Raw genomic sequence first — 27,505 nt, forward strand, 5'->3', positions numbered from 1 at the left:
AATAATCCCTTGGCGCATCTGAACACCGCTCGTCTTGGAGCACTGGAACAACGGTGGGCCTCCAGACTTGCCAACTTCAACTTTACCATCAAGTACCGGGCTGGTAAGACCAATGACAACGCCGACGCTCTGTCCCGTCTCCCTGACCAGTGGGAGGGACCCTCCACGGATGCTCAGTGGGAAGATGTCGAGATGCCAGCGTTCTATGCCCGGTTTGTGCGTCAAGATGCCCAGAGAGTTTACTCCTTACCGTCAGAGGCAGCGCCAGCTACTCCCAAAGAAGTGTCAGAGCCCCCTGCGGAAAAGGACCTCTGGATAAGTCTTCAGGCGGATAGCCGCGCCATAGGAGAAGTAATGGACTATCTCTCTAGTGGGCGAGTGCCTGAAAGAATCCGCCGCAGAAGAGCTGATGGAGAACTGTCTCAATTGTGGCGCCATAGAAAAACTCTGAACATGCATCAGGGTCTGTTAAAGAGAAGAACTCTGGACCCTATCACTTATGACCGGCTGTACCAGATTGTGATTCCCAGGAGGGACGCCAAGATAGTACTGGATATGTACCATGACCAGTCCGGACACTTTGGCGCTCAGAAGACGGAAGCCACCCTCCGAAAGCGCTTCTACTGGGTCAACATGAAGCCCGACATCAAAGCCTGGTGTCGAGAATGCCCAGCCTGCGCCATCGCTCGAGGAGAGCGACACAATCAAAGGGCCCCTCTACATCCCATTGTGAGCCAGCGGCCCTTAGAGATCCTGGCATTGGATCAGGTGAAGTTGGAGCCCAGCAGATCCGGTCACAGTTATGCTCTCACGATCATCGACCACTATACCAAATTTGTGGTTGCAGTACCTGTCAGAGATCTGTCCGCAAGGACCACCGCAGCGGCCCTGTGGAAGAGCTTCATCCTCCTCTATGGCTGTCCGGACCAGATCCTTACGGACCAAGGAACAGCATTTGAGTCCCAAGTCTTCCAGGAGCTGTGCACTCTATATGGCTGCAAAAAGCTGAGGACCACAGCCTATCATCCCCAAGGCAACGGGCTTTGTGAAAAGATGAATCAGACTCTAATCAATATGCTGAGGACTCTGACCCCTGCAAAAAGGGCTGACTGGCCAAAACTGTTGCCCGAATTAGTGTACCTGTACAACAATACCACTCATTGCTCCACAGGATACACCCCGTATTATCTGATGTTCGGGAGGCACGGCCATCTCCCTGCGGATATGACCTGGGACATGGAGTCCCCTGATTCCCAGTCTTTACTCCCCCGACTGACTGTGTTCACGAACACCAGAGGCGCCTGGCGGATGCCAGAGAAGTTGTGGATCTGCGGTTGGAAGAGGCCCGGGAGAAACAAAAAAGGGACTTCGATCGTAATACCTGTGCTGAGCCTTTTGCCCCAGGAGATCGAGTGTGGCTGCGCAACAACCATCCTACCAGTAAGCTAGATGGGCGTTGGGAGCGTGAGCCATACCTAGTTAGGGACAGTCTCTCCCCTGAAGTCTACGAGATTTCAAGAGGAGACCGTCCACCACTCCGGGTACATAGGAACCGGCTGAAGAGATGTCTTCGTCCTTTTGCCCCTATGTCCACACCTCTCACCTCGACCCCCAACTTACAGACCTCCTTGTGTTCACCTACCCCCAGTTTCTTAGAACTTGTGACTGTGCCTCAACTCTGTTTTGTTGTTTCCACTCCAGTAAGAGGTACCCCAGAGAGATCATCATCCCCACCGCAGTCTCCAATACTGCTGCCTGTGGAGGATGATCCGGCTCCAGAGACTGCAATCCCTGAAGCATCAGAGGCAGCTGAGACTCCGACTCCAGCGCCTGACTCAGAGGAGGACGATGAGGAGGTTGTTATCTTCTCCAGGCCGGAACTTCGGAGGTCTCAAAGGGAGACAAAAGGTAAAGCTCCTGCGTACCTGCAGGAGTACCAACTGGTGTCACACAGAAGGAGGAGGCAGGTACGCTTTTCTGACACCGAAGTACTTACCACCGAAGAAGATTCTGAGTAACCCCTGATGGGCTGAAAGCCCTAACAGGTACTGTGTATCTTGTACATATGTATATTTATTATTGCTATCCCATTTGGGCTGAGTGCCCGCTAACCCTATAGAGCCAGAGACTTTCCTGGGACTCTCACCCTTATTTATTTCAGTCAAGAGACATTCCTTGAACTGCCCACTGTCATGTGCTATGATAGCACCCCTTCCTCTGCCACAGCAGAGATTCCTACAAAGGACTTGGTCCCTCTACACAAAGAGGAGACCCTTTGCATCTTTCTTGCACTTTTCCCCATCTCAAGGGCTGTACCCAGAAGATGAACTTTGATCTTAGAGACCTTCTGTGAGACTTTTGGCCAACCTCAAGGAAAAGTTGTTGCTTTATTTATTTTTATATTGCACTAACCTTTGATAGGCTTTTCAGATTGTAGTGTGGCTGTGTCGGACCGTCTCTATGTAGTATAATGTTTAATTGTGTCACATATGCTAATGTAATGCATATACACCCTATATATTTGTCGCTAGGGAAGAAGTGTTTATATAACAAATATACAGGCCCTGGTGCAAGGAGTGGATTACAGGACATGACACCACACCTTTCCTACTGTACAGTTTGGTTTAATGGCGTTAGCGACCAACTGTCATACTTAGCATTTACATATCTGTGTCTTAGTCCGACACCAACCCAGGTGCCTGTCTCCAGGACCATGGGCGGTTTGTCCCTACATATCATGTAGCCTGCACTTCATAGAAGTGCCCCTATCTACCTCTGCACCCCAAACCATCCGTAGTCGAGCCGAGGGCGGCTCTTTCAATTGCCCCGGGGGTATGCAACACCCTCGCCGATGCAAGGCAGAGCTGTGTTTGCGAATATGTCCCACCATGTAGCGTGCAGCCTGTGTAGGGTCTAGTCAGCCCCACAGCATGTCACTACATCACACAGGGGACATTGCAGTGGTAGATCCTGCCTGGTAAGGCAGGAGTTAATTGTTTTATGTGATGTCATATGTGTCAGCCAATCACATGTGTTGCATCCTCTCTCTGTGAGCTGAGAGGTAATTGGAGGAGCAGCCACCACCTGACCAGTGGGAGTAATAAAACCCCTGGCCAGGAATGTTCTAGAGAAGACTCTTAGAGGAGTTTCAGTCAGACCAGAGAGTCTGAACAAGTTAGACAGAGAGAGAGAGAGGAAAGGGGTATCATCCTACCTTCAAGGGTGATACCTGAAGCAATCCAGGACAAGCTGAAGCATCCTTCCAGGACACAGCTACCTCCCAGCCTGCCATTGCATCCAGGCTGATGATCCCTCCTGTGACTCCCTCCAGCTGCATCTCAGTACTCCACCATTTTTTTAAGGCACGTTGCTGATGTTCCTGTCGGTTCCAATAAAGAACTGTAAGTGTTTCTGTTCAACCTCTGCCTCCGTCTGGTCCCTGCTACTCCGGCTGTCACCATCACGGGCACCCTGTCCACCCCACAGAGACTCATACTCTAGACACCAAAGGGTTGCCCCAGGGAGATCCGCTACAGCAGTCTCTCCCTCATTTCTTGCCAACACCACCCTGCTGGAGACCTGCCAGGCTGTAGGACAGCCCTCCGATTCCCCATACCACGCATCGTGATACAAGCGTGCTTATGCCGCAACCGCCAGCCACTCAGGTACTGCGGGGCCCAGGCTGTCTCCAGGCCCCAAGAAAAAGGCTGGGCCCCGGTGGGGGATGTTGCAATTCCTTTAATTACTTTACAGAGCTTAGTATCATCTGCAAATATTGAAACTCTACTTGAAACTCTCTGTGTGATCATTAACAAAATTATTAAAAAGAAGTGGCCCCAATACTGACCCCTGTGGCCCTCACTGGTAATTTCAACCCAATCTGAGAATGTGCCATTAATGGCGACCCTCTGATTTCCATCACTGAGCCAATTATACAAATACACAGATTTTCCCATAATTCCAGTAGTCTCATTTCATGTACTGACCTTTTATGTGGCACTGTATCAAATGCCTTGGAAAATTCCAGATACACAACAGCCACAGCCTCCACCAGGTCAAGTCTGGAACTTACCTCCTCATAGAAGCCAATCAGATTAGTCTGACAGGACCGATCCCTCATAAATATGATGATCATCCTGGTTTATATGGTTATGTACAGTGAGATACTCCAGGACAGCTCTAATAAACCCCCGGAAATATTTTCCCGTCAACTGATGTTAGACTCACCGGTCTGTAGTTCCAGGATCGATTTTTGATCCTTTTTTGTATATTGGCACCACATTTGTTATGCACCAGTGCTGTGGAACAGAACCAGTCCTCAGGGAATCTTCAAATATTAGAAATAATGGTCTGTCTATTACAGCACATTTTTCATGCAGTACCCCAGTGTGTATGCCATCTGGATCTGGGGATTCGTTTATTTTAGTGGTGTTGAGGCGGCACTGCACCTCTTCCTGGGTTAAGCAGCTATCATTAAAAGACAGTTAAGAAGGCGACATAGGTTGTTCTTTTCCTTATCTCCCTCCACCATGATCCCAGGTTATTCCTCAGAGGACCCACACACTGTTTTTATTTTTTTATTATATATAAATATTTATAAAATAATTTGGGATCATTTTTACTTTCCTTGGCAATGCTTCTTTCAGTTGCTGCCTTCATCTGTTTTATACAGGATTTATTTTTCTTTGATTAATCCTGTAACGCCTCATCGCTACCTTCATATTTTAGTTACTTGAATGTCTTATCCTTCTCGTTTAGCAGTACTAGTTACCACAGTGGCTTTTTCCATTACATTTCTTTTTGGTGCTTTTATTTTTGAGAACATTTCCCAGTTTATGCTTTTAAGGTCCTCCCTTAGCTGTTAAAAAATTTGCCCTACTAAAGTTTAAAACCTCCTCTGCCAACTAACCATCTTTTCCACCACCACGACTGGTTTAGGTGCAGCCATCCCTAGCAAAGAGCCTGTAGTTGGCCGAGTTCTCCAAGAACCCAAACCCTTCCTTTCTGCACCATTTTCTAAGCCACTTATTAAACTACCGAAGCTCCTGCTGTCTCTCTAGTGATGCTCATGGCACTGGTAGTATTTGTGAAAACACGGCCTTGGAGCTCCTTGATGTGAGCTGTCTCCCTAGTTCCCTAAAGTCATTTTTGAGGACCTTTCATCTCTCACTGACTTTGTCATCGGTACCAATGTGAACCATGACAGTTGGATCTTCTCCAACCCGACCCAGCAATCTGTCTATCCTATTCACAACATGCCAAACCCGAGCATCCGGAAGACAACATAATTTTCATACCCAGTGACAGATAACCCTGTCTGTCCACTTTATTATAGAATCCTCTACCAATAACATCTGTCTAACTCTTTCTGCACTCCTAGTCTTAACTTTCCTACAACAGTCATCTGTTGGATGGTGTGGAGGAAAGGAGACTGAGACCAAGCCACACAGCCTGCTGTACTGCCCCGGGATTCCCCACACACCTGGCAGAAAGCCAGGTAATGTGCAATAAAGTTTTATGAAGTAGTGGCAGTATTCAGAATTCTGACAAAGGCATTTCATAGGCTACAATGTCATTCCTGGGGACAGGTTCTCTTTGCACTGTCCTGTAGAAGGACAGATCACCATAGAAAATGTAAGCTCATTGGCCAGGCCGTGGAGATTTGTTTGTTCTTTCGGGACTTGCAGAGGACTCCCCTTATTTAAAGAGTTGTCATGTTACACCCCTGAACAAGAAATTTTGATTGTAGTCCAATGTTCTCAATCACTTTTTATTTAGAAGGAACTGATTCATAAAATCTTTACAGAGGCGTAAAACAAGGCCTGGGCCACTACAACGGAAAAAAATGTCTAAAAAACATTGCAGAACAGCTTATGTGTGGCAGGGAGCTACAGGTGGCATTGTCTTCACCCTGAATGAAGATACGGTTCATAACCTTAGCTCGGCATATACCCAGGACAAGGTTGTTGGCACCTTTCTTCTGCTCCTGGAGCTACACTACTGGTCTGGTGACTTTCCTTGGCCATGAAGCAGCACCATGTCTACTTTTTGGGTAGAGTGTGGCAGCTCTGACCCGGTGGTCCTCAGTGTGAGGATTTTGAGTTGGCTTGGTGCTGCCACCGTTGCTTCCCATTTCTTATGGGTGGGCATGTAGCTGAGAGCGGATTTTGGATGAGGTTGTGGCCATAAAAATGAGGTTTTCTCGTTCTTCTGTGGACATTGGTGGGAGTCGATGATGAATCCCAAGTATCTTTCAAAAATTGATTTAGATTCCATGGTTGTACCTTCTAAGAGGGAATGTCCTCACACTGCTGTGCTCTTTCCATTGAACGTCGCCACAGTCCCTTCACTCCCTCCAGCCTGCTGGATTTGGTAAGGATCGATTTTTGGGTTGGTAATAGAAAAAAAACAAAAGTTCAGATTCAGAAATCTAAATCAGTTGATAATTCTAGCCTTCACTCCCCTTAATGCCTAAACTTCTTTATCATTCGTATATCCAGCACAAAGGACCTCTAGGACCATTTACATACACTCGTATCTCTGGAGAACGTTAGCAGCAACTTTGTTCTTTCGATCATTCGGCTCTTAAATGGGTTTTACCGATATTTGGTATTTTTGTCTAAAAATAGAATTAAAAAATCCATCTTGTCGTGAGGGGGCATTGGTTCCAACGTCGGCTCTTTGGTTCCTTAGGACGGGAAGTGATGATGTCATGTACATTGTGGGCGTGGACTCATGGTCATGTGACTTCTGTACATGATGTCATTACTTCCAGTCAGATGGTTCCCAAAGTCCATGGGTTCCCCTTAGCAGAAAAAGGTATCGTTTTTTTACATTTTTGTGTTTTTTTGGAAGATTGGAAGATACCTTCACACTTTAATGCCTCTAGTGTTGTCTAATTTTCCAAAAAAGGTATAAAGAAAGGCAAAGGGACGCAGCGGTGATGGTAATCAGGACCATCCTCTCGCGGTCCCGTCCTTCTTGCCTTCCGCTATCTTCTTCCTTAGTTTTCGGCTCGTCCGCCTCCCTGGTATTTTTCCTCGCTCTGCTCCTCAAGGCGTCGTCATTGCCTCCCATAAGGTCCACACCTGGTTCCTCGCTGAACTGAAGGTTGAAGTGACTGACACTTTTACTTCCATAGCTGTTCTCCTCCGGCTGATGTGATGAGGATTGGACGGGTCTCCCGGTACGGACAGGGCTGTAGGTGTAGTCGTTCTCCTCAGGGCTTCTTCTGTCCTGGGTCTTCATGTCTTGGTTACTCGGAGTACTCCTAGAGGGAGCCTTACCCCGTGTCATGGATGAAGGAGAAGGCCGGACGTTCACGTTATTGGATTCACCAGTCTCGGTGCAGTCACTGATTTCAAGTACAACAGGACCGGACATGGGTGACAACTCTCCACCTTCATCTCCGACATGCCCAAGACCTAGTGTAGACGTCAAGACTCCGGGTTTACTCAGATATTCCTCTTCGGAATTGTTGTCCAGCGGTCTGCAAGACGAGCCTGTAGGAAACTAGAAGAACAGAAGAATAACCTTTATGTAAAATAAGAATAAGAAGGAAAGAAGTAAAGGAAACTGTCAGCATATTTTTACCATGTGTCAGTTATCGTCTCTCCGGAGATCTGTGTAGCAGATGTGTTAGTAGCAGCAGGACTGTGATATATGGATTTATATTCAGGGTGTGTAGCTTCTCCAAGAGCACTGGGGGGGTCCTCACACTGCTGTGCTCTTTACTCTTTGCATTGAATTGCTGTATAGCCTTTTCTCCTTGCTCTGAGTTACTGCTGTAATATCCATCCAGAGGTTTCCTACAGCTTTTATTCAGAGCAGAGGGGAGGCAAGAAGAGCAGTGTGAGGACATAGCTACTGTGCACTTGGAGAAGCTGCAATCCTGGAATTTAAGCGCATTGTTTCTCTGTATTCTCTATCGTCTATATATCTCATCTATCTATATTTCATATCTATCACTCACCTGTTGATTGGCCGGCCGTTCCCTGCTCGCTCCTCCTCCGGCGCCCTCTCTGTCTCCACGATGGTGACTTGGATGACTGTCCGGAACGTCTTCATCCTTCATGAGAATAACATTCTATCGATCATATGACTGGATGATTCTGATGAGATTCTTATAATGTGATCTATCTATCACTCACCTGTTGATTGGCCGGCCGTTCCCCGCTCGCTCCTCCTCCGGCGCCCTCTCTGTCTCCAGGATTGTGCCTTGGATGACTGTCCGGAACGTCTTCATCCTTCATGAGAATCACATTCTATCGATCATATGTCTGGATGATTCTGATGGAATCCTAATAGTGTGGTCACCGTATTCCTTTACCACGTTCTGATGTAGGGGCCGAGGACTCGTGTACTTATAGAGGTGACTCGTTATTACAAAATACAGAATATCATTAGACACCATAATGGACGGAGAGTCCCCCGGCTTGTCTAAGGATTGCTGTACTGGTAGAAGTACACTGTGTATATCTGGTGTTTACCGTGTTTCAGAACTATACAGGCGTGGCTGATAACAGAGAGCAATAGATTCCATTCAATAATAACATAAACTCACCGTCTGTCCATTGCGCTGTCCACCAGCTACAACCCGGGAAGGCACCGGAGCCGCTACCTGGATAAAAACTATTTATATTATACAAATCATATAAAAAACCCTCATTTTATTACCTCGACTACACTCATGAGCAGTGGCTCTGGCTTAGCTTCATTGCCTATTGGAGGCAGCAGTAGTGTAATCGTCCAAGGCTCAGGTAGCGTCTTACTCTTTCCCACATCCTTTACACTGTAGCGCTGCTCAGCAGGGGGACAAGAGATGTATGTACATAGGGGGCAGAAATAAGGTCAAAACTTTACATGAATGAAGCCACGCCCATTCTCCCATTATGCCCTCCTAGAGTATTGTGCCCCCCTATGGTATAACGCCACCTTGTGGTCTCCATATGGTATAACACCCCCCGGGGATCCTATACCTCCCAACTTTCGTAGAAAAGAAAGAGACACACCCCTTCATTTTTTTGCCCTAAGTCATGCCTTTTGCTCCACCCCTGACTCCACCCCCCACTCAGTATAATTTCAACTCCCCTAAAATTGTGTCCCCAGCTCCCTGGTAGTGAGGGGAAGTCCGGCTCTTTATAATGAGTTGGATTATTAGGCTCCGCTCACTATAAAGAACCGGCTCTCCTGACTCCTGACTCCCTAGGTAATTACATAAGGAATCATTTTCAGGCAGTCAGCCACCCACCCCAACTCCACTTTTAACTCAAAATGTTCAGGTTAACAGTGGAATGGCCCAAAATAAGAGGCAGGGATACTCGATTCGGGGTGGGGTCATTCACCATAAAGAGCCAACGCGTTCACGACCAACATATCACTACTCAGTGTCACATTGTAGCCCCCTATTATTGTGGCCTCCAGCATCTCCCCCTCATATGGTGCTCCCCCAGCATTTTCCCCTCTTATTGTGCCCCCCCCCCCCCCTGCACCTCCCCCTCCTATCTTTCCTAGCTCTCTGCATTATCACTGTTATCAGCTATGTCGGCGTCTGGATGCACATACCCCACCCCAGGCGGGACAGAGCCCAAAATACTGGACCGTCCAGCTGGATCCGGGATGGTTGGGAGATATGTCATCCCAGACTGTATAATCAAGATTTTTTATGGAATGCAGCTCTGGGAGTGATTGGAGAATGAACCCTAGATTAGAAGACATGGTAGGGTCTTACCCTGGGTGTGACAGGATGGTCTCTTTGTTGTTCATATCTCCCGTGGTCCGGTCCAGAACGTACAGAAATATACGCCGGGGTTTGTTCTGAAATCTTCTCCGTCTGTATCATACAGAACAATAGATACATAGGGGGTTATTTATCATTAGGCGGCTCCTTGCGGCAATTCTATGTCTATGTTTGGGGCTCCAGTGCTCATCAGTTTCAGCAAAGTGGTTTTGGCCCTTTAAAAAATGTTCTTATGGTCTATTTTCTGTCTGGGATTTTTTTTTTTTCAAAAAGTCCCAAAAAAGTCTCAAAATGCATAAAAAGTCTCATCACATACAGTACAGTAACTATGAGACATTTTGCAAAAGTCTCTAGTCATGACTCTGGCTTTGCACGGTGTTGCACTAGCAGTGTTTGTTAACGCATTATAAATTCAATTCATTTAAGGAACAGAAATCCATGTAAACATTGGGTTAACATTCCATTTACATCACTTTTATGTAAATTTTATGTTAACACCTTTGTCAGCACAGTGTAAATGCATTGTTAACGCGATGTAAACTCAATGTAAACGCAACATGTAAACGCACCCTGACACCCTGCCTCCTAAGGCTGATGGGATTCCTTAACGACCAGTGTTTGGATCTACTAACCCACAAATAAGGAAATGCCAAGCCTGGGGAATAGACCCTCCCCTCTCCTCGCTCACCTTGAGCTGCACAGATTCACTCGAGCTTTCCACCCCGCTGTCGCTGCTTGTAGAAGGAATATAAGGGACAGAAATTCGAGTCTCTGGCACCTTATTGGAAAGATTAAAAATAGCATAAAGCTAATGGTTTAATAATGTTTAAAGTTATGGTTCAAGGAGATATTTGACTAACTGTAGCTGGAGGTACGTCCCCAGGGGTCGGATATCCGGGCACCTCTGTCCGTGGCGCTGGCTGGCTGGGGGGCAACCTATGACCAGGTAATGGATCTGGTGCAACGCGTGGATGATCAGAGACTGAGGTTTCATCCTAAAAAACATATAGAAGAGATGTGCCACCTTAAAGGGGTTGGCCCATTAAAGACAGTTCTCAAATTTCAATCCCCTAGTGATGGTTACACAATAAAGATCATTTTTAACCACTTACTTTACTAAGATCGTGTGCCCGAGTCCCTGCATCTGTCCCTCCCCCGCCGGAGTTCACCTGCTACTTCCTGTTGCTTGTAAGTGCGTGTCTTGCGACACAATTCTAATTGTTAAATCCCGCGTGTTGTCCGAATCCGTTGGGTTGTCCGAGGGCCCGGCCCCCGATTTCTGTCAGCTACAAGCCGACGCCGTTGTGCCAAAATCTGCGGCGCGATGCATCGCAAAACGGAAATCGTTGGAAAGCCTGACCAAAATGCGCTCTGCGGACCCTTAGTAAATGAGCCCCAATGTGTTTAGATTATCAGGGTACAGGGTTTATATACACTTTTATTTAGCTTCTGAACATTCACTAGTATTTGACACATAGAAAAAAAGATGAGACAAATCAGAGATTTACATTTACAATGTGTTAACAACATGTTATCATATTGTTGCATAATGGGGCATATTTACTAAGGGTCGCGCTGTGCACCTTGTCGGACCTTCCAATGTTTCCGGGTTTTGACAGGTATTTAACAGTGGTTTGCACTGGGATTGTGTTGCACGCCGAAGATCCGACTGATTCGGGCTGAGCGCAGGATTTAACATTCAAATTGTGTTGCTAGATCAAGCACTTACATGCACCAGGAAGAAGAAGGTGAACTCCGGCGGACCTGAGCGGGGAAGCGACACATGCAGGATATCGGGCGCACGATCTTAGTGAAGGAGGTGAACTCCTCGGAACAGGTAATTAAATGTGCCTCATTGTGTAAATAAGATGTGAACACATTGTAAACTCAATATTAATACAATATTTACACAGTGTAAACACAATAGCAATTACGTTTATGATGTGTTAACAAACGCGACATGTGAACGCAACTGAGAGTACAGCAATCAGTTCTAACATTGACACCATTTACTGCATCTGCTCAGCAAAAACGTCTGACTCCTTGAGGGTGCTGTCACACAGTGGGGGCCATTTACTAAGGGCCTTATTCGCGTTTTCCTGACGTGTTACCCGAATATTTCCGTTTTGCACCGATTTTCCCTGAATTGCACTGGGATTTTGGCGCACGCGATCGGATTGTGGGGTATCGGCGCTGGCATGCACGCCACGGAAATCGGGGGGCGTGACCGAACGAAAACCCGGCGAAAAACCGCTGCATAAAAAAAAAAGTGTTGCGAGACTTGCACTTACCTTCACTAGGAATAGGCTGGTGAACTTGAGTGCATTTCGGCGGGCCTCGGGGAACTGCAGCGCAGCAGTGCCACCTGGTGGACGTCGGAGGAACTACCTTAGTGAATTCCAGCAAGACCCGAATCCTCCGCAGAGAACGCGCCGCTGGATCGCGAATGGACCGGGTAAGTAAATCTGCCCCAGTGCGTTCTTGGGCAATTCTTGGACCGATTTTAAGCGTACTAAAAATATGCGTTTTTGTATGTTAACCATGCGTTTGGCTGCTTTGAATCTGTTTTTGTACATTTCTGGAAGTGTAAGCAGCTTCTAAACAGATTAAAACCAGCCAAACCCACGGTAAACATACAAAAATGTATATATACATTTTCAGTGCGTTTAAAAACGGTTCAAGAACTGTCTAAGAACGCACCGCGTGACAGCACTCTTAGGGTGCATTCACAAGTTGTGTTTATTAATGAATTGTAATAAATTCTTTAAACTAAATAATATTGTGTTAACCTCACTTGAACATTACATTTAGGTAAACATAATGCAAACACATTTACATTAAGAAATTGTTAACAAAATGTTAACTTGATGTGTGAATGCACCCTTATTCATGGACCCCACGGGAACTTAGAAGATGCCCTCTAGTGATAGCAGCAGATGCTCCAAGTCCTCTACGTTGTAAGGTGCCACCTCCATGGATCAGACTAGTTTTCTTGCATATCCTGCATTCTCCAAATCCTTCAATGGGTTCAGATCTGGAAATGTGGGCCCAATATTACGACTGTTGGCCTTCCTCGGTTTCCGATGTAGCTAATTCCATGTTCCGCCTCTCGTTGCCTTAAACTAATTGCTCTAGGTGGAAGTTTACACTTTCCTCTGCAAACATAACCTCTGTAGCCATTAAACTATGCCCTGTGTATTGTCCCATACTAAGCCTGGACTGCACTATGGTATAACAGCACCACCTAGTGACAGGGATTTACCGGTACACTATTTCCGATTTATGTGTGTATTGGTAACAAAGGGTCGCTATGTTTTATTTATGTTAAATTTATCTTTTATAGTTTCTCCTGAGGTAAAGCAGGCTGTGATTGGCTAGCTTCCTGGAACCTTCCAGAGCTTGGTTATAACGTCTATAAAAATAGGCTCAGCTATTGTGTTCTGGTTTATTGTCTCCAATTTGAGATTGTTCTATGAATAGATTGTTCTGTAGCCTAGCTGATCACTGGTCCAGGCTGAAGCACTCTTTGCTGGTTCCTGCTGTGAAGGGAGAAGTCTCAAGACTATGCTTGCATACACGTGGTTGACCCCCCCGCCATCATCTTACCTCTTGCTCACCCTGCTGGCTATGACAGCTGTGGATGAGGCCTATGGTAGGAGTGAGCTACATTGCCATCCGTGGTTAGGCCACAACCAAGCCAACCACTCAGTTCCTAGGTGGGGACGTTGCACTTGCAACAGACTATGGTGCAAACTTAAAAACCCACCCTTACAGTCCATAAAAATCATGTGTTAGGTTGCATTTGTTCCTCATACAACACGTTTAGAAGAACCTACCTTCTGTAAAGGATCGACGTTAACCTCAGGGGCTGCAGTCTGACATGGAGATGTTTCTGGGATTGGGTTTCTACACTGGGTGTAGTCTTCTAGTGTTCCACTGTCGGAGTGTTGGGGAGATGAAACATTATGAGAAGGAGATGTTCCGGGCGGAGGAGGTGGGTTGTAGGTTGGGAACGCAGGAAGACTCCTAAACTCATGGTCTTGATTGGACCATGAACTTCTGTTCATCTCCTCCTCAGGTTGGATTTGGTTGAATTTTTGAGAAGGTTTTGGTAAAAGATTTGGCTGTGGATCTTGGTGCGGTGGAGACATCTGTACTTGGAGGTTGGAGCTGCTTTGTGGATTTTCTTGACGTTGTTGCCGGTTATTATGACCCAGTGATGGAGGTAAGGAATGAGGAGAGTGGTCAGCTGCAAGCCAAACATATATACATTTAGCTGTAGGATATAGCCAGTCATCATTGACCTGGTCGTATTAGGTACTGATTGTATTAGGTTCTTCCACCAGTCACTACCCAATGACCCAGTCCTAATACAATCACAGTCTACAGCACCAAGACTGGATGACCCAGTCCATAGACATAATACCGCTAAGTCAGGGGTGACATCGTCTTTGCCCCCATTCCTCCCTTACAGAGACAACGTTTTACTTACATTTTGGGAGCAGATAACTAGAGTAAACCTCAAGGAACGTGTTTGACAGTTCTTCATGTCCGCACTCCCTCAGAGCGTTAATAAAAGTGGGCACCCAGTTGTCACCTCTAAGATTTAGATAGAAATCCAATACTGAACTCCTGTTGCCCTGGTTTCTCACATAGGTATGCAGCTTCTCCTGCAAAACAATGCACAATGTAACTGTTTATATTATATGACCTTTTATTGTGTTTCAGAACCCAGTCCTCGACCCCGACCTATGATTAATTATGGAAAAGGGGTTGATTGTTTTTTTTTTATTCTGTAGTAGAATAGGTAAAGGAGGCTGGGAGGAGAGGCATAAAAAAATAACTTAGTGTCGGAGCCAAGTGGTGCTCTGCAAAACAATGTACAATGTATCTGTATGAGGTAATCTGATGGTAGGTGTCCTTTACTGAGTGGGTTTGGGTGCTGCTTATGAATTAATGTGGGGGTTTGGGTGCTGCATATGAATTAATGAGGACATGCTGGCATTGCATATTATATAATGAGGACATGCTGGCATTGCATATTATATAATGAGGACATGCTGGCATTGCATATTATATAATGAGGACATGCTGGCATTGCATATTATATAATGAGGACATGCTGGCATTGCATATTAATTAATGAGAACATGCTGGTATTGCATATTTATTAATGAGGAGGTGCTGGATATTAATTAATGAGGAGGTGCTGGTGCTGCATACTAATTGAAAAAGGAGGTGCTGGTGGTGCTGCATATGAATTAATGAGGATGTGCTGCATATGAATTAATGAAGAGGTGCGGCATATGATTAATAAGGAGGTGCCGCACATAAAATCATGAGGAGGTGCTGAATATGAATTAATAAGTAGGTGCTGAATATGAATTAATAAGTAGGTGCTGCATAAGAATTAATGAGGAGGTGCTGCATATGAATTAATGAAGAGGTGCTGCATATGAATTAATGAGGATGTGCTGCATATGAATTAATGAGGAGGTGCTGCATATGAATTAATAAGGAGGTGCTGCATATGAATTTATGAGGAGGTGCTGCATATGAATTTATGAGGAGGTGCTGCATATGAATTAATGAGGATGTGCTGCTTATGAATGAATGAGGAGGTGCTGCATTTGAATTCATGGGGAACTGGGGGTGCTGCATTTGAATTAATGCAGGGGTGCTGGTTTTGCATATGAATTAATGAGGGTATGTGGGTTCTGAATATGAATTGATGAGGGGGTTTGGGTTCTGCATATTAATTAATGATATCATGTTAGTATTGCATATGAATTAATGAGGAGGTGCTGGATATGAATTAATGAGGGAATGCTGGCACTAAACATCAATCAATTACATAATATTGTAATTGTGGCAAAATATCATATTAACAAGGGAAAATTGACGGAAGATAATATGTAAACCCCCGACAACCAGGTTAGGAAAAGCAGAATTATGATTGCAGCTCTGAATGTGAGCAGTGTCATAGACGTAATGAACCTCAGGACCAGTCGTACAATGTAAAGCAGGACGGATCATACTGAAGAGTTACCAGAGTCGCATCGGTGAGACACGTCATGTGCGGCAGCAGCTCCTCAATGTTTACGCCTTTTAGTTTAGTCACATTCTTTTTTAGATAATCCATAAACTTGTCCTCCGCAAAACCCATCATACACCTGGAAGAGAAGGGCTGGAAATTAGAGGAGTCAAAAGGAAATCAGCAGAAATCTTGTATGTATTATGCGTGACCCCTGACCTGTAACTACACATCCACTACAGATTATGCTATATACTCAGCGATCCATCCTCTGTGTATCCTCCATCCTCTGTATATCATCCATCCTCTGTATATCCTCCATCCTCTGTATATCCTCCATCCTCTGTATATCCTCCATCCTCTGTATATCATCCATCCTCTGTATATCATCCATCCTCTGTGTATCCTCCATCCTCTGTATATCCTCCATCCTCTGTGTATCATCCATCCTCTGTATATCCTCCATCCTCTGTATATCATCCATCCTCTGTATATCCTCCATCCTCTGTGTATCCTCCATCCTCTGTATATCCTCCATCCTCTGTATATCCTCCATCCTCTGTGTATCATCCATCCTCTGTATATCCTCCATCCTCTGTATATCCTCCATCCTCTGTATATCCTCCATCCTCTGTATATCCTCCATCCTCTGTGTATCATCCATCCTCTGTATATCCTCCATCCTCTGTATATCATCCATCCTCTGTATATCCTCCATCCTCTGTATATCCTCCATCCTCTGTGTATCCTCCATCCTCTGTATATCCTCCATCCTCTGTATATCCTCCATCCTCTGTGTATCATCCATCCTCTGTATATCCTCCATCCTCTGTATATCCTCCATCCTCTGTGTATCATCCATCCTCTGTATATCCTCCATCCTCTGTATATCCTCCATCCTCTGTATATCCTCCATCCTCTGTATATCATCCATCCTCTGTATATCCTCCATCCTCTGTATATCATCCATCCTCTGTGTATCCTCCATCCTCTGTGTATCCTCCATCCTCTGTATATCATCCATCCCCTGTATATCCTCCATCCTCTGTATATCCTCCATCCTCTGTGTATCATCCATCCTCTGTATATCCTCCATCCTCTGTATATCATCCATCCTCTGTATATCCTCCATCCTCTGTATATCATCCATCCTCTGTGTATCATCCATCCCCTGTATATCCTCCATCCTCTGTGTATCATCCATCCTCTGTATATCCTCCATCCTCTGTATATCCTCCATCCTCTGTATATCCTCCATCCTCTGTGTATCATCCATCCTCTGTATATCCTCCATCCTCTGTATATCCTCCATCCTCTGTATATCCTCCATCCTCTGTATATCCTCCATCCTCTGTGTATCATCCATCCTCTGTATATCATCCATCCTCTGTATATCCTCCATCCTCTGTATATCCTCCATCCTCTGTATATCATCCATCCTCTGTGTATCATCCATCCTCTGTATATCCTCCATCCTCTGTATATCCTCCATCCTCTGTGTATCATCCATCCTCTGTGTATCATCCATCCTCTGTATATCCTCCATCCTCTGTGTATCCTCCATCCTCTGTATATCATCCATCCTCTGTATATCCTCCATCCTCTGTATATCCTCCATCCTCTGTGTATCCTCCATCCTCTGTATATCCTCCATCCTCTGTGTATCCTCCATCCTCTGTATATCATCCATCCTCTGTATATCCTCCATCCTCTGTATATCCTCCATCCTCTGTATATCCTCCATCCTCTGTATATCCTCCATCCTCTGTATATCCTCCATCCTCTGTGTATCCTCCATCCTCTGTGTATCATCCATCCCCTGTATATCCTCCATCCTCTGTATATCCTCCATCCTCTGTATATCATCCATCCTCTGTATATCCTCCATCCTCTGTATATCCTCCATCTTCTGTGTATCCTCCATCCTCTGTGTATCCTCCATCCTCTGTGTATCCTCCATCCTCTGTGTATCATCCATCCTCTGTGTATCCTCCATCCTCTGTGTATCATCCATCCTCTGTGTATCCTCCATCCTCTGTGTATCATCCATCCTCTGTGTATCCTCCATCCTCTGTATATCATCCATCCTCTGTGTATCCTCCATCCTCTGTATATCATCCATCCTCTGTAAATCCTCCATCCTCTGTGTATCCTCCATCCTCTGTGTATCCTCCATCCTCTGTATATCATCAATCCTCTGTGTATCATCCATCCTCTGTATATCCTCCATCCTCTGTACATCCTCCATCCCCTGTATATCCTCCATCCTCTGTATATCATCCATCCTCTGTATATCATCCATCCTCTGTATATCCTCCATCCCCTGTACATCCTCCACCCTCTGTGTATCATCCATCCTCTGTATATCATCCATCCTCTGTGTATCATCCATCCTCTGTATATCATCCATCCTCTGTATATCATCCATCCTCTGTGTATCCTCCATCCTCTGTATATCCTCCATCCTCTGTATATCCTCCATCCTCTGTATATCCTCCATCCTCTGTGTATCCTCCATCCTCTGTATATCCTCCATCCTCTGTGTATCATCCATCCTCTGTATATCATCCATCCTCTGTATATCATCCATCCTCTGTATATCATCCATCCTCTGTGTATCCTCCATCCTCTGTATATCATCCATCCTCTGTATATCCTCCATCCTCTGTATATCCTCCATCCTCTGTATATCATCCATCCTCTGTATATCCTCCATCCTCTGTATATCCTCCATCCTCTGTATATCATCCATCCTCTGTATATCATCCATCCTCTGTATATCCTCCATCCTCTGTGTATCATCCATCCTCTGTATATCATCCATCCTCTGTATATCCTCCATCCTCTGTATATCATCCATCCTCTGTATATCATCCATCCTCTGTATATCCTCCATCCTCTGTGTATCCTCCATCCTCTGTATATCATCCATCCTCTGTATATCATCCATCCTCTGTATATCATCCATCCTCTGTATATCATCCATCCTCTGTGTATCCTCCATCCTCTGTATATCATCCATCCCCTGTATATCCTCCATCCTCTGTATATCCTCCATCCTCTGTATATCCTCCATCCTCTGTATATCCTCCATCCTCTGTATATCATCCATCCTCTGTATATCATCCATCCTCTGTGTATCATCCATCCTCTGTATATCATCCATCCTCTGTATATCATCCATCCTCTGTATATCCTCCATCCTCTGTGTATCCTCCATCCTCTGTATATCCTCCATCCTCTGTGTATCATCCATCCTCTGTATATCATCCATCCTCTGTATATCATCCATCCTCTGTATATCCTCCATCCTCTGTATATCCTCCATCCTCTGTGTATCCTCCATCCTCTGTGTATCCTCCATCCTCTGTATATCCTCCATCCTCTGTGTATCATCCATCCTCTGTATATCATCCATCCTCTGTATATCATCCATCCTCTGTATATCCTCCATCCTCTGTATATCCTCCATCCTCTGTGTATCCTCCATCCTCTGTGTATCCTCCATCCTCTGTATATCATCCATCCCCTGTATATCCTCCATCCTCTGTATATCCTCCATCCTCTGTGTATCCTCCATCCTCTGTATATCCTCCATCCTCTGTATATCCTCCATCCTCTGTATATCCTCCATCCTCTGTATATTATCCATCCTCTGTATATCATCCATCCTCTGTGTATCCTCCATCCTCTGTGTATCCTCCATCCTCTGTATATCATCCATCCTCTGTGTATCCTCCATCCTCTGTATATCATCCATCCCCTGTATATCCTCCATCCTCTGTGTATCATCCATCCTCTGTATATCCTCCATCCTCTGTATATCCTCCATCCTCTGTATATCCTCCATCCTCTGTATATCATCCATCCTCTGTGTATCCTCCATCCTCTGTATATCATCCATCCTCTGTATATCATCCATCCTCTGTATATCATCCATCCTCTGTATATCATCCATCCTCTGTATATCATCCATCCTCTGTGTATCCTCCATCCTCTGTGTATCATCCATCCTCTGTGTATCCTCCATCCTCTGTGTATCCTCCATCCTCTGTGTATCCTCCATCCTCTGTATATCCTCCATCCTCTGTATCTCCTCCATCCTCTGTATATCCTCCATCCTCTGTATATCCTCCATCCTCTGTGTATCCTCCATCCTCTGTATATCATCCATCCTCTGTATATCCTCCATCCTCTGTGTATCCTCCATCCTCTGTGTATCCTCCATCCTCTGTATATCCTCCATCCTCTGTATATCCTCCATCCTCTGTGTATCCTCCATCCTCTGTATATCCTCCATCCTCTGTGTATCATCCATCCTCTGTGTATCCTCCATCCTCTGTATATCCTCCATCCTCTGTATATCCTCCATCCTCTGTATATCCTCCATCCTCTGTGTATCCTCCATCCTCTGTATATCCTCCATCCCCTGTATATCCTCCATCCTCTGTGTATCTGAGCGGGGAAGGGTCACATGCAGGATATCGGTCGCATGATCTTAGTGAATTGCGGCACAGTGTATTGTACTTTCGGGATCTCCTCCGGACCGTGTAAGTAAATGTGTCCCAAGGTGATTCTGTCTCCCCTGGTCCTTGTCTCACCTTGTGGGGTGAGGATGATTTTTGGAAAGGTATTTTCCCAGCACTACATAGGAGGACCTGATTACCGCTAGTAACACCTAACCCCGTCATGAATAACAATCCTGCAGGATACACAAGGTCCTTCTGCTATTCATCTATCAGAGGGGCTGTGCTGGTGGGACCCCCTCTTTCCTTCTGTCTCTGGACCGAGTGGCGAGACGTCACCCCCCAGCGCCCCCCCCCCCCCCCCCCCCGCCCTCAGGATATATTTCTCCTCAGGTGTTTTTTCTTGTCATTCTGGCGTCTGGCTGTTTTCTCTGTCTTTTCAGATGTCACAGCATTGGCAGATTTTTCACATGCCCGTAGGCAAAAGGAAGGTCCCCACGTCCAGCAGCCGCCAATTGGACGAAGGTTTTTTCTCTGAAGAATTGTTTTTAATTGTTGTTTCAACTTTTTTAATTTAATAACCTAAGGTTTTTCTAAAGAATAAATTCTGTGGCCTAACCACATACCCACAACAATTTAATGGTCTTTGTCGTTCAATGGCGGATTATTTTGGGGCACGGCAAATCCCCGGGTTAAGAGCCTCGGTTTTGTGGTTATGGTCTACAAGTCCCTACAGTCTATTGTATTACTGCATTCACTACAATATTGCTTAATACTGCCCTCATGTATACGCTCTCTGCACTATACATGGATCATATATCTACCTGTATATATATTACATACACAGGGACTATACAGGGTTATTACATACACGTCTTTATCCACTTATTCTATACACAATGATTACAAAGGGATTACATACGCTACATTACTATATGTATATACTATATACATTTACTACATACACTACGTACCTATATGTATATACAATATACAGGGATTACATACACTACATACCTATATGTATATACTATACACAGGGATTACATACACTACACACCTATATGTATATACTATATACAGGGATTATATACACTACACACCTATATGTATATACTATACACAGGGATTATATACACTACACACCTATATGTATATACTATATACAGTGACTACATACACTACGTACCTATATGTATATACTATATACAGGGATTACATACACTACACACCTATATGTATATACTATATACAGGGATTACATACACTACATACCTATATGTATATACTATACACAGGGATTATATACACTACACACCTATATGTATATACTATATACAGGGATTATATACACTACACACCTATATGTATATACTATACACAGGGATTATATACACTACACACCTATATGTATATACTATATACAGTGACTACATACACTACGTACCTATATGTATATACTATATACAGGGATTACATACACTACACACCTATATGTATATACTATATACAGGGATTACATACACTACATACCTATATGTATATACTATATACAGGGATTATATACACTACACACCTATATGTATATACTATATACAGTGACTACATACACTACGTACCTATATGTATATACTATATACAGGGATTACATACACTACACACCTATATGTATATACTATACACAGGGATTACATACACTACATACCTATATGTATATACTATATACAGGGATTATATACACTACACACCTATATGTATATACTATATACAGGGATTACATACACTACCTACCTATATGTATATACTATATACAGGGATTACATACACTACGTACCTATATGTATATACTATATACAGGGATTACATACACTACACACCTATATGTATATACTATACACAGGGATTACATACACTACATACCTATATGTATATACTATATACAGTGACTACATACACTACGTACCTATATGTATATACTATATACAGGGATTACATACACTACACACCTATATGTATATACTATATACAGGGATTACATACACTACACACCTATATGTATATACTATATACAGGGATTATATACACTACACATCTATATGTAAATACTATACACAGGGATTACATACACTACATAACTATATGTATATACTATATACAGGGATTACATACGCTACATTACTATATGTATATACTATATACAGTGACTACATACACTATGTACCTATATGTATATACAATATACAGGGATTACATACACTACATACCTATATGTATATACTATACACAGGGATTACATACACTACATACCTATATGTATATACTATACACAGGGATTATATACACTACACACCTATATGTATATACTATATACAGGGATTATATACACTACACACCTATATGTATATACTATACACAGGGATTACATACACTACGTACCTATATGTATATACAATATACAGGGATTACATACACTACATACCTATATGTATATACTATATACAGGGATTATATACACTACACACCTATATGTATATACTATATACAGTGACTACATACACTACGTACCTATATGTATATACTATATACAGGGATTACATACACTACACACCTATATGTATATACTATATACAGGGATTACATACACTACATACCTATATGTATATACTATATACAGGGATTATATACACTACACACCTATATGTATATACTATATACAGTGACTACATACACTACGTACCTATATGTATATACTATATACAGGGATTACATACACTACACACCTATATGTATATACTATACACAGGGATTACATACACTACATACCTATATGTATATACTATATACAGGGATTATATACACTACACACCTATATGTATATACTATATACAGGGATTACATACACTACCTACCTATATGTATATACTATATACAGGGATTACATACACTACGTACCTATATGTATATACTATATACAGGGATTACATACACTACACACCTATATGTATATACTATACACAGGGATTACATACACTACATACCTATATGTATATACTATATACAGTGACTACATACACTACGTACCTATATGTATATACTATATACAGGGATTACATACACTACACACCTATATGTATATACTATATACAGGGATTACATACACTACACACCTATATGTATATACTATATACAGGGATTATATACACTACACATCTATATGTAAATACTATACACAGGGATTACATACACTACATAACTATATGTATATACTATATACAGGGATTACATACGCTACATTACTATATGTATATACTATATACAGTGACTACATACACTATGTACCTATATGTATATACAATATACAGGGATTACATACACTACATACCTATATGTATATACTATACACAGGGATTACATACACTACATACCTATATGTATATACTATACACAGGGATTATATACACTACACACCTATATGTATATACTATATACAGGGATTATATACACTACACACCTATATGTATATACTATACACAGGGATTACATACACTACGTACCTATATGTATATACAATATACAGGGATTACATACACTACATACCTATATGTATATACTATATACAGGGATTATATACACTACACACCTATATGTATATACTATATACAGTGACTACATACACTACGTACCTATATGTATATACTATATACAGGGATTACATACACTACACACCTATATGTATATACTATATACAGGGATTACATACACTACATACCTATATGTATATACTATATACAGGGATTATATACACTACACACCTATATGTATATACTATATACAGTGACTACATACACTACGTACCTATATGTATATACTATATACAGGGATTACATACACTACACACCTATATGTATATACTATACACAGGGATTACATACACTACATACCTATATGTATATACTATATACAGGGATTATATACACTACACACCTATATGTATATACTATATACAGGGATTACATACACTACCTACCTATATGTATATACTATATACAGGGATTACATACACTACGTACCTATATGTATATACTATATACAGGGATTACATACACTACACACCTATATGTATATACTATACACAGGGATTACATACACTACATACCTATATGTATATACTATATACAGTGACTACATACACTACGTACCTATATGTATATACTATATACAGGGATTACATACACTACACACCTATATGTATATACTATATACAGGGATTACATACACTACACACCTATATGTATATACTATATACAGGGATTATATACACTACACATCTATATGTATATACTATACACAGGGATTACATACACTACATAACTATATGTATATACTATATACAGGGATTACATACGCTACATTACTATATGTATATACTATATACAGTGACTACATACACTATGTACCTATATGTATATACAATATACAGGGATTACATACACTACATACCTATATGTATATACTATACACAGGGATTACATACACTACATACCTATATGTATATACTATATACAGGGATTATATACACTACACACCTATATGTATATACTATATACAGGGATTATATACACTACACACCTATATGTATATACTATATACAGGGATTACATACAGTACACACCTATATGTATATACTATACACAGGGATTACATACACTACACACCTATATGTATATACTATATACAGGGATTATATACACTACACACCTATATGTATATACTATACACAGGGATTACATACACTACACACCTATATGTATATACTATACACAGGGATTACATACACTACACACCTATATGTATATACTATACACAGGGATTACATACACTACATACCTATATGTATATACTATATACAGTGACTACATACACTACGTACCTATATGTATATACTATATACAGGGATTACATACACTACACACCTATATGTATATACTATATACAGGGATTACATACACTACCTACCTATATGTATATACTATATACAGGGATTACATACACTACACACCTATATGTATATTCTATACACAGGGATTACATACACTACATACCTATATGTATATACTATATACAGGGATTACATACACTTCACACCTATATGTATATACTATATACAGTGACTACATACACTACGTACCTATATGTATATGCTATATACAGGGATTACATACACTACATACCTATATGTATATACTATATACAGGGATTATATACACTACACACCTATATGTATATACTATATACAGGGATTATATACACTACACACCTATATGTATATACTATATACAGGGATTACATACACTACACACCTATATGTATATACTATATACAGGGATTACATACACTACACACCTATATGTATATACTATATACAGGGTTTACATACACTACCTACCTATATGTATATACTATATACAGGGATTACATACACTACATACCTATATGTATATACTATATACAGGGATTATATACACTACACACCTATATGTATATACTATATACAGGGATTACATACAGTACACACCTATATGTATATACTATACACAGGGATTACATACACTACATACCTATATGTATATACTATATACAGGGATTATATACACTACACACCTTTATGTATATACTATATACAGGGATTACATACACTACCTACCTATATGTATATACTATATACAGGGATTACATACACTACAAACCTATATGTATATACTATACACAGGGATTACATACACTACATACCTATATGTATATACTATATACAGGGATTACATACACTACACACCTATATGTATATACTATATACAGGGATTACATACACTACACACCTATATGTATATACTATATACAGGGATTACATACACTACCTACCTATATGTATATACTATGTACAGGGATTACATACACTACATACCTATATGTATATACTATATACAGGGATTACATACACTACACACCTATATGTATATACTATATACAGGGATTATATACACTACACACCTATATGTATATACTATATACAGGGATTACATACACTACGTACCTATATGTATATACTATATACAGGGATTACATACACTACAAACCTATATGTATATACTATATACAGGGATTACATACACTACACACCTATATGTATATACTATATACAGGGATTACATACACTACACACCTATATGTATATACTATACACAGGGATTACATACACTACACACCTATATGTATATACTATATACAGGGATTATATACACTACATACCTATATGTATATACTATATACAGGGATTACATACACTACCTACCTATATGTATATACTATATACAGGGATTACATACACTACACACCTATATGTATATACTATACACAGGGATTACATACACTACACACCTATATGTATATACTATACACAGGGATTACATACACTACACACCTATATGTATATACTATATACAGGGATTACATACACTACACACCTATATGTATATACTATATACAGGGATTACATACACTACCTACCTATATGTATATACTATATACAGGGATTACATACACTACACACCTATATGTATATACTATATACAGGGATTATATACACTACACACCTATATGTATATACTATATACAGGGATTACATACACTACCTACCTATATGTATATACTATATACAGGGATTACATACACTACACACCTATATGTATAAACTATATACAGGGATTACATACACTACACACCTATATGTATATACTATATACAGGGATTATATACACTACACACCTATATGTATATACTATATACAGGGATTACATACAGTACACACCTATATGTATATACTATACACAGGGATTACATACACTACATACCTATATGTATATACTATATACAGGGATTATATACACTACACACCTTTATGTATATATGGGGTGTACAGAGCCCGCTGTATAGGACATGTATGTGCCATGCTTGGGATAGGAGCCGCATCTGTACATGGCATCCCCCCTGGAGGGGCCCCGCTGCCTCCTGTCACAGTATATATGGCTATTACTACACGCAGTTCCCTTATCACCTACTTCTTGTCCTCTCCAGACAGTTGTCGCCTTCACTTCTTCTTCTTCCAGCGGCTGCAGACACTTCCTGGAACAGTTGTTCAAGAGATCAGCTGCCACTTCATAGGGGAAGACCCAAGCCCAGCCCCGACATCCTATAGGGCCATCCCCATGT

General features: G+C 42.0%; 1 protein-coding gene across 3 annotated transcripts; it reads right to left on the reverse strand.

The window, feature by feature from the left end:
- Window positions 1-5,748: 5,748 nt before the first annotated feature.
- MAVS (mitochondrial antiviral signaling protein) lies at window positions 5,749-27,505 on the reverse strand. Of its 3 annotated transcripts, none has more exons than XM_072126330.1 (11): window positions 27,355-27,505; window positions 15,789-15,912; window positions 14,232-14,409; window positions 13,576-13,988; window positions 10,600-10,734; window positions 10,428-10,517; window positions 9,731-9,832; window positions 8,564-8,620; window positions 8,151-8,246; window positions 7,973-8,068; window positions 5,750-7,512 (listed from the first exon to the last, which is right to left on the reverse strand). In XM_072126330.1, the coding sequence occupies exons 2-11, from the start codon at window positions 15,906-15,908 to the stop codon at window positions 6,886-6,888; spliced, it is 1,914 nt and encodes a 637-aa protein (XP_071982431.1). In that variant the 5' UTR covers window positions 15,909-15,912; window positions 27,355-27,505; the 3' UTR covers window positions 5,750-6,885. The 3 variants fall into 3 exon arrangements, with proteins under 3 accessions (XP_071982432.1, XP_071982431.1, XP_071982430.1); XM_072126329.1 differs by having other exon boundaries at window positions 7,973-8,086; XM_072126331.1 differs by lacking the exons at window positions 7,973-8,068; window positions 8,151-8,246 and having other exon boundaries at window positions 5,749-7,512.

Source organism: Engystomops pustulosus, chromosome 1 (assembly GCF_040894005.1).
Source record: "Engystomops pustulosus chromosome 1, aEngPut4.maternal, whole genome shotgun sequence".
In the NCBI taxonomy this organism is placed as follows: domain Eukaryota; kingdom Metazoa; phylum Chordata; class Amphibia; order Anura; family Leptodactylidae; genus Engystomops; species Engystomops pustulosus.

Coding starts and splice junctions, on each gene's coding strand:
- MAVS (XM_072126329.1), bottom strand. CDS start 15,908: ATGATGGGTTTTGCGGAGGACAAGTTTATGGATTATCTAAAAAAGAAT. Junction 8,247..8,563: donor GACAGCGCAATGGACAGACG/GTGAGTTTATGT, acceptor ATTCTCATGAAG/GATGAAGACGTTCCGGACAG. Junction 8,087..8,150: donor AACGGCCGGCCAATCAACAG/GTGAGTGATAGA, acceptor TATGATCGATAG/AATGTTATTCTCATGAAGGA.